The 9,894-nt window shown below is 44.9% G+C and overlaps 1 protein-coding gene across 1 annotated transcript; it reads right to left on the bottom strand.

Moving 5' to 3' along the window:
* Window positions 1–2,209: 2,209 nt before the first annotated feature.
* LOC311118390 (synaptojanin-1-like) lies at window positions 2,210–9,672 on the bottom strand (the record flags this gene model as incomplete). Its single annotated transcript, XM_084193191.1, has 3 exons — window positions 9,518–9,672; window positions 5,613–5,699; window positions 2,210–2,477 (listed from the first exon to the last, which is right to left on the bottom strand). Coding segments are annotated over exons 1-3 (479 nt in total), but the record flags the coding sequence as incomplete, so codon positions are not given.
* Window positions 9,673–9,894: the final 222 nt, after the last annotated feature.

The raw sequence follows: 9,894 nt of genomic DNA on the forward strand, positions 1-9,894 counted from the left end.
TGAGGTGCAATATGAGCATTAGGATTATGAGGTGCAATATGAGCATTAGGATTATGAGGTGCAATATGAGCATTAGGATTATGAGGTGCAATATGAGCATTAGGATTATGAGGTGCAATATGAGCATTAGGATTATGAGGTGCAATATGAGCATTAGGATTATGAGGTGCAATATGAGCATTAGGATTATGAGGTGCAATATGAGCATTAGGATTATGAGGTGCAATATGAGCATTAGGATTATGAGGTGCAATATGAGCATTAGGATTATGAGGTGCAATATGAGCATTAGGATTATGAGGTGCAATATGAGCATTAGGAATATGAGGTGCAATATGAGCATTAGGATTATGAGGTGCAATATGAGCATTAGGACTATGAGGTGCAATATGAGCATTAGGACTATGAGGTGCAATATGAGCATTAGGATTATGAGGTGCAATATGAGCATTAGGATTATGAGGTGCAATATGAGCATTAGGATTATGAGGTGCAATATGAGCATTAGGATTATGAGGTGCAATATGAGCATTAGGATTATGAGGTGCAATATGAGCATTAGGATTATGAGGTGCAATATGAGCATTAGGATTATGAGGTGCAATATGAGCATTAGGATTATGAGGTGCAATATGAGCATTAGGATTATGAGGTGCAATATGAGCATTAGGATTATGAGGTGCAATATGAGCATTAGGATTATGAGGTGCAATATGAGCATTAGGATTATGAGGTGCAATATGAGCATTAGGATTATGAGGTGCAATATGAGCATTAGGATTATGAGGTGCAATATGAGCATTAGGACTATGAGGTGCAATATGAGCATTAGGACTATGAGGTGCAATATGAGCATTAGGATTATGAGGTGCAATATGAGCATTAGGATTATGAGTGCAATATGAGCATTAGGATTATGAGGTGCAATATGAGCATTAGGACTATGAGGTGCAATATGAGCTAGTATTATGAAGTACAATATGAGCATTAGGACTAGGTAGACCAGGTAAGGACTAGGTAGGACCAGGTAAGGACTAGGTAGACCAGGTAAGGACTAGGTAGGACCAGGTAAGGACTAGGTAGGACCAGTTGAGGACTAGGTAGGACCAGGTAAGGACTAGGTAGGACCAGGTAAGGACTAGGTAGACCAGGTAAGGACTAGGTAGGACCAGGTAAGGACTAGGTAGGACCAGGTAAGGACTAGGTAGACCAGGTAAGGACTAGGTAGGACCAGGTAAGGACTAGGTAGGACCAGGTAAGGACTAGCTAGGACCAGGTAAGGACTAGCTAGGACCAGGTAAGGACTAGCTAGGACCAGGTAGGACCAGGTAAGGACTAGGTAGGACTAGGTAGACCAGGTAAGGACTAGGTAGGACTAGGTAGGACCAGGTAAGGACTAGGTAGGACCAGGTTAGGACTAGGTAGGACCAGGTAAGGACTAGGTAGGACCAGGTAGGACCAGGTAAGGACTAAGTAGGACTAGGTAGACCAGGTAAGGACTAGGTAGGACCAGGTAAGGACTAGGTAGGACCAGGTAAGGACTAGGTAAGGACCAGGTAAGGACTAGGTAAGGACAGGTAAGGACTAGGTAAGGACCAGGTAAGGACTAGGTAGGACCAGGGTAAGGACTAGGTAGGACCAGGGTAAGGACTAGGTAGGACCAGGTAAGGACCAGGTAAGGACTAGGTAGACCAGGTAAGGACTAGGTAGGACCAGGTAAGGACTAGGTAGGACCAGGTAAGGACCAGGTAAGGACTAGGTAGACCAGGTAAGGACTAGGTAGACCAGGTTAGGACTAGGTAGACCAGGTAAGGACTAGGTAGGACCAGGTAAGGACTAGGTAGACCAGGTAAGGACTAGGTAGGACCAGGTAAGGACTAGGTAGGACCAGGTAAGGACTAGGTAGACCAGGTAAGGACTAGGTAGACCAGGTAAGGACTAGGTAGGACCAGGTAAGGACTAGGTAGGACCAGGTAAGGACTAGGTAAGGATTACGTATGGACTAGTAAGACTTCATACTCTGAATAACTTTCAGCAAATCACTTTTCTGAGTCCCAGATTCACTTTCATTTTGATTCCCTGAATCACATTAATATTGTGAGTATAAAAAGTGAATTGTCCCCACCAGAAGAAGTGGTTAGTATATATAATGTGTCCCACTCCCCACCAGAAGAAGTGGTTAGTATATATAATGTATCCCACTCCCCACCAGAAGAAGCGGTTGTCTGTGCTGTCCTCCTTGATCCGGCGGTGGGCGTTGAGGCTGAGGTCCATGCTGATGCCGCTGGCGGACCAGGCGAAGTAAAAGTTCCCAGAGTTCAGGACCTTCCTAACGTCAGCGATGCGGTCCTCGTCACTCGGGTCGTTCTTCAGAGAGACAAACTCTGTAGACGTGACCCGGAACACCTCAGAGTCCTGCACTTTCCCTACGGAGCTACAGCCTGATGCTACCACCAAGCTGTGGAGCATGGAATCACCTAGAGAGAGGGAGGAGGAGGAGAGAAAAGGAGATGGAGGAGAGGTGGGAGGGGAGGATGGAGAGTAGAGGAGAGAAGGAGAGGAGAGGATGAAGGGAGGAGAGAGGAGGAGGAAGAGGGGAGGAGACGAGGAAGAAGGAGAGGAGACGAGGAGGGGTAGAGGAGGGGGTTGAAGGATAAGACAGAGAAAATGAGGAAGTGAAGGAGGAGGTAAAAACATGGGGAGATGGCAGAAGGGAAAAGATAAGAGGGAGAGATAGAGGGAGAGGGAGAGAAATGGCCGTGTTAAACCCCATGCCATCATACTGCCATTACCAGTCCACAACAGCTCACCACTGGGCTGAGTTAACTGAGCTTGTCGTTCGGCTGCCTTGCTTCAGAATCAGTAAACAGGGAGTGTTTTATCAGTGTGATCTGATCTGTAAAACTGGCTTTAATCTGTTTAAAAGCTGAGCTTCCTCCATGTTATAACAGGCTGGCCTTCGAGGTCACGCAGAGGGCAGGAGACAGAGAATCTCTGCAGTCAACAGGCAGGACATACTGTAGACTACAGGCTGCTGAAGAAGGCTCCTTCACAACCCTACAGTTCAACACCATTGTTTTAGCAACCCCCTTTGTAATTGCATTGATTACAACCAGGAAGAAATGTTCTGCATTTGCCATAAGGTCACCCATGCTTTACAGGGCTGGGCGATACGCCCAAAATATCATATCACACTTTTTCAAAATGTTTACAGTATGGCTGTATTTTATATTTATTAATAATAAAAGTTCTAAATATGCTTTATGAGTAGTTCGTGACCCTAGGGTGGCAACACAAAAAATGATAAGTGATTTCAATTTCTCCATTCTGGTTGTTTTAAACTGTTCAATTCAACCCAACAATTTTCAGCATTTTCATAAAATGTTATAATTTCCACACTGGGCAAACATCTAGGCCTAGTTTATTGGTGTACTGTTGAAATCATGGAAATAGAATTGCAATTCAATAGTTGTAATACAGTGAGAAGCACCCTGACTACACTGTTGTTTGACTTGACAACTAATTAATAAGCCAGGGAGGAATTATTGTGACAGGGTAGGAACCAAAGTGTTGGTCAGCTTTTCCTAGGGGACCCTATACAATTTTACATTCCCCTTCTTCATGTAGCTAGCTAGCTAACATATTCATGCTTCACCTATTCCTCTCTGATTAAGACGACACCGTTTCACAAACAACATGCTGACCTAGGCCTACGCCAGAGGAGTATACTACGAAGCAAGATCAAGGAGTTAGCCAGCTAACTTGCCTGAATATTCTGAAATAACTTTGTAGTTTTTAGAAAAATAAAGCTTGAAATGGGCATGGTCTAACTGACTCAGTAACCAAACACACAGAACTATGTTTAGCTTTTTTTTTATGAACCAGAAAAATCAACTCTTATTTCTGGTTGTTAAATCAAAGTTTCCCGGCTAACTCATTGATCCTGTTTTGTAGTACACCCCTCAGCACTGGTCATCCAGCTAACTAGCGCTTAGCATTAATGGCTAATGCAATTTATTTTAGCCGCAAATATACACAAACTAAGTGTAATTATGGCCTCCTGTAGCTCAGTTGGTAGAGCATGGCGCTTGCAACGCCAGGGTAGTGGGTTCGATTCAGTATGAAAAATGTATGCTCTCACTAACTGTAAGTCGCTCTGGATAAGAGTGTCTCCTAAATTACTAAAATGTAAAATGCAGGGCTGTGGGAAGCGGCAGGGGGCGGGGCTGTGGGAAGCGGCAGGGGGCGGGGCTGTGGGAAGCGGCAGGGGGCGGGGCTGTGGGAAGCGGCAGGGGGCGGGGCTGTGGGAAGCGGCAGGGGGCGGGGCTGTGGGAAGCAGCAGGGGGCGGGGCTGTGGGAAGCGGCAGGGGGCAGGGCTGTGGGAAGCAGCAGGGGGGCAGGGCTGTGGGAAGCGGCAGGGGGCAGGGCTGTGGGAAGCAGCAGGGGGCGGGGCTGTGGGAAGCGGCAGGGGGCGGGGCTGTGGGAAGCGGCGGGGGCAGGGCTGTGGGAAGCGGCAGGGGGCAGGGCTGTGGGAAGCGGCAAGGGGCAGGGCTGTGGGAAGCAGCAGGGGGCAGGGCTGTGGGAAGCGGCAGGGGGCGGGGCTGTGGGAAGCGGCAGGGGGCGGGGCTGTGGGAAGCGGCAGGGGGCGGGGCTGTGGGAAGCGGCAGGGGGCGGGGCTGTGGGAAGCGGCAGGGGGCGGGGCTGTGGGAAGCGGCAGGGGGCGGGGCTGTGGGAAGCGGCAGGGGGCGGGGCTGTGGGAAGCGGCAGGGGGCGGGGCTGTGGGAAGCGGCAGGAGAGACGACTTGCAAGTAGCAAACAGAGTAAACTATAAAAACGGACATTACACGCCGCCGGAGTTGCTTATCACTTATAACAAACGAAACATTAAAATACCGGTATAGAAGGTAAAGTAAAAACCCAAACCGGTCCGTCCCATCAATACCGGAATACACTGAGTGTACAAAACATTAAGAACACCTTCCTAATATTGAGTTGCACCCTCCACTTTTGCCCTCAGAACAGCCTCAATTCGTCGGGGCATGGACTCTACAAGGTGTCGAAACCAATGCACAGGGATGCTGGCCAATGTTAACCAATGCTTCCTACAGTTGTGTCAAGTTGGCTGGATGTCCTTTGGGTGGTGGACCATTCTTGATACACACGGGAAACTGCTGAGCGTGAAAAACCCAGCAGCATTGTAGGTCTTGACACAAACCGGTGCGCCTGGCACCTACTACCATACCCCGTTCAAAGGCACTTAAAATCTTTTGTCTTGCCCATTCACCCTCTGAATGGCACACATACACAATCCATGTCCCAAATTTCTCGAGGCTTAAAAACCCTTGAAGTGGATTTAACAAGTGACATCAATAAGGAATCATAGCTTTCACCTGGTCAGTCTATGTCATGGAAAGAGCAGGTGTTCTTAATGTTTTGTACACTCAGCGTATAGTAAAATACATTATACTGCCCAGCCCTAATACTTCTCAAAGGGTAGGAGACCCATCCTCGCAGGGATAACATTAGCTCCATGCTAGGTTATATGATTACGCGGTGCAGCATCCAATAGGATGTTTATGGTAAATCAGACCCCCCAGGTGTCAGTGACTCACCCAGGTTGAGGCGTAGGACTCCCAGGATCCCATAGGCATCCATCATCTTGGTATATGTGTTCTTAATGGCCTCCTTCTCTGCTGCCGCTGGGGGAGGACAAGAGAAAGGACTATCATTATCATGAAGGACAATATAATATAATAATAATAATAATAATATGCCATTTAGCAGACGCTTTTATCCAAAGCGACTTACAGTCATGCGTGCATACATTTTTTTTGTGTATGGGTGGTCCCGGGGATCGAACCCACTACCTTGGCGTTACAAGCGCCGTGCTCTACCAGCTGAGCTACAGAGGACCACACACTCATAATGTATCGTAACATAGTTACTTTACAAGGACTGGGCAGCACTTACAGTGTCTTCAGAAAGTATTCCCACCCCTTGACTTTTTCCACATTTTGTTGTGTTACAAAGTGGGATTAAAATGGATTTAATTGACATTTTTGTCAACGATCTACACAAAATACTCTAATGTCAAACTGGAAGAAAAATTCTAAACATTTGCTTAAAAGATTATGAAAAATAAAATACTACTATATCTTGATTAGATAAGTATTCAACCCCCTGAGTAAATACATTTTAGAAGCACCTTTTGGTAGCAATTACAGCTGTGAGTCTTTCTGGGTAAGTCTCTAAGAGCTTTCCACACCTGGATTGTGCAACATTTTCAAAATTATTCAAGCTCTGTCAAATTGGTTGTTGGTCATTGCTAGACAACCATTGTCAAGTCTTGCCATAGATTTTCAAGTAGATTTAAGTCAAAACTGTAACTCGGCAACAACATTTAATCTCTTCTTGGTGAGCAACTCCAGTGTAGATTTGGCCTTGTGTTTTACATTATTGTTCTGCTGAAAGGTGAATTCATCTCCCAGCGTCTGGTGGAAGGCAGACTGAACCAGGTTTTCTAGAATTTTGCCTGTGCTTAGCTCCATTCCATTTCTTATTTATCCTGAAAAACTCCCCAGTCCTTAACGACTACAAGCATACCCATAACATGATGCAGCCACCACTATGCTTGAAAACATGGAGAGTGGTACCACAAGGGTGTGTCCTCAGTCCCCTCGTGTACTCCCTGTATACCCACGACTGCGTCGCCTCACACAGTTCCAACTCCATCATGAAGTCCGCTGACGACACGACAGTAGTAGGCCTGATTACCAACAACGACGAGACGGCCTACAGAGAGGAGGTAGGCACTCTGACGGTGTGGTAAACAACCTCTCCCTCAACGTCAGCAAAACAAAGGAGCTATTGAGGACATCAGGAGGAACCAGGCTGGGCACGCACCAATCCTAATCAACGGGGCCGCCGTGGAGATGTTTAAAAAAAAACACGTCCAAGTTCCTCGGCATACACATCTCCGAGGAGCTGAAATGGTCAAAACCACACGGAGTGTGAAGAAATGCGGCCTGTTGCCGAGGACCCTCACAGTATTCTACAGGAGCACCATCGAGAGCATACTGTCGGGCTGCATCACAGCCTGGTACGGCAACTCCACCGCCTCGGACAGCAAGGCACTACAGAGGGTGGTACGCTCAGCTGAACGCACCATCGGGTGCACACTGCCTGCCCTACAGGACACCTACAACACCAGGTGTCGCAGGAAGGCCAAGAAGATCATCAGGGACCGCCGCCACCCGAGCCACGGCCTGTTCTCCTTTCATCACTCAGACGTGGGCAGTACAGGGTCATCATGGCTAAAAATAAGACCGGCCAATAGCGTGTACCCCCAGGCCATCAGGCTGCTGAACAGCCACCAATAGTCAGCAACCTGCTCATGTCCTGTACATTTTTTACAATATTACTTTAGTGCCTTGTTGCAAACAGGATGCATGTTTTGGAATATTTGTATTCTCTAAAGGCTTCCCTCCTTTCACTCTGTCAATCAGGTTAGTATTGTGGAGTAACTACAATGTTGTTGATCCATCCTCCATTTTCTCCTATCACAGCCATTAAACTCTGTAACTGTTTTAAAGTCACCATTGACCTCATGGTGAAATCCCTGAAGGGTTTCCTTACTCTTCAGAAACTGAGTTAGGAAGGACACCTGTATCTTTGTAGTGACTGGGTGTATTGATACACCATCCAAAGTGTAATTGATAACTTCACCATGATCAAAGGGTTATTCAATGTCTGCTTCATCTACCAATAGATGCCTTTCTTTGCGAGGCATTGGAAAAACCTCCCAGGTCTTTGTGGTTGAATCTGTGTTTGAAATTCACTGCTCGACTGAGGGACCTTACTGATAATTGTATGTGTGGGGTACAGAGATGAGGTAGTCATTCAAAAATCAGGTTAAACACTATTATTGTACACAGAGTGAGTCCATGCAACTTATTATGTGACTTGTTAAGCAAATCTTTACTCTTGAACTTATTTAGGCTTGCCATAACAAAGGGGTTGAATACCTATTGACTCAAGACATTTCAGCTTTTCATTTTAAATTAATTTGTAAACATTTAGAAAAACATAATTCCACTTTGACATTATGGGGTATTGTCTGTAAGCCAATAACAAAACAAACAAAAAAAAACATTTTAAATTCAGGCTGTAACAACAAAATGTGGTAAAAAATCTAAGGGTGTGAATGTGAATCCTTTCTGTATAATGTAATATGACGTCACCTAAAACAGATACTAAGTAAGTCTTTTCCAAGCCACAGGCCAATAGGGGCAGAGAGGGAACTCCATGTGTGGCGATGGATTGATACAGTATAAAGGATTGGATCTCCTGTTTATATAGCGAGAGGTACGAGTACACCCCCTGGACAGATACTGTACAAGAACAACGGTAACATGGTTCATATTAAAGCTGGGTGATACAGACAAAAATCCATATCACGATAAATAGACTGAATTATCAACATTTTCTGAAATACTTTATTAAAATATGCCAATTAGGCAATCTCATTAAATATGTGCATATCGCACAAATCAATGTTTCTGGACACTGGATGAAATCAGCCTAAATATGTTGATTTAATTTTGTTAAGACACTGCAGGACCGGACTTGTTCAGAGCAGATTGTGGATAAATACTTTTTTTCCGTCTTCCTATTTGTAAAATATTAAAGACGTGTACGTAAAAATGCATTTTTTTTCCAAAGAAAATGTTATCTAGAATAGAAAATGTACAACATATCAACAATTCCCTCTGGCAAAGTCTGGAGAAACACACCAAATGTGGTGAAATGCAGATATTTCTGAAGCTTAGAAAAATGTGTTGGTGTGTGGGAAGAGTGTGACTTTCAGGAAATGGCAGTTCAAGACAAGTACACTGAAATATGAAAACAAAACGCCTATATGGACCCAATCACCATCTCTTCAAAGTAAGTTACTAAATATAGTCCAGTTTGTAACGTTCTCTATGAAATGTGCTTTTAAATTACGTGAAATGATTGGTGTCCATTTTAAAGTTGCCAAAGTTCAAATTACAATGTTGATGACGGTTGTGTGATACACTAAAGCAAATATACATTCATCAAGTTAACATTTTTATTTTTTTAATAAGAATATTAAATTGACCAAAATACCAACAAATCTCAAAATTGATATGTAAAAATGTCATTTCAGCCTTTGGTGCCTGGCCTTAAGATGCATAGATGTCTTTTCAGCACCACCCAGAAATGGACATTATTAATCCTAGTCAGGTGCATTGATAGTAAACAAAACTGGTTGAAGAGACATTTCAACCAGATTTCCTCACTGGGTTTTCCACTGCACTGCAGCAGGACTGTCTCTAGTGTATCTTATGATCTGCATGTTGATGAAATTCTCCCTTACGATCAATAAATCAAACAACAAGTCAGTCTATCTAACACAGCACGGTTTAAGGTGAGGAACGTAACTTAAGCATTTTATTAATCTGTGATCACCAAATTAACCAATCAGGATGCGTCTTACATAGCACGGCGACAGCCCCCGACTCGAACATGAGGCATTCATCTCTGTTCCTGGTTTCCACGATGACGCTGTAAGGGGGCGGGTCCAACTTGTGGTAAATGCGATATCCTTTGCTGAAGGCCATGCTAGATCCAAGATGAGGCAGCCAATGATGTTAAACCTGGAACAAAGGACACAGGAGGAAAGTTTTGACTTGCACTGAATGTGGTTGTTTTATCTACCTTTGTTGAATGCACCGACTGAGTCGCTCTGGATAAGAGCGTCTGCTAAAACGACCAACATTTAAAAACGCTAAACGTGTGACGGCTAGCCTATGGATGTGAGAGATACTGTACGTGTGAGCGAAGGAGTCAAGATTTGGACAAAAACGACATCTG

This window comes from Coregonus lavaretus (genome assembly GCF_964263955.1).
Source record: "Coregonus lavaretus genome assembly, contig: HAP1_SCAFFOLD_9456, whole genome shotgun sequence".
Lineage (NCBI taxonomy): Eukaryota > Metazoa > Chordata > Actinopteri > Salmoniformes > Salmonidae > Coregonus > Coregonus lavaretus.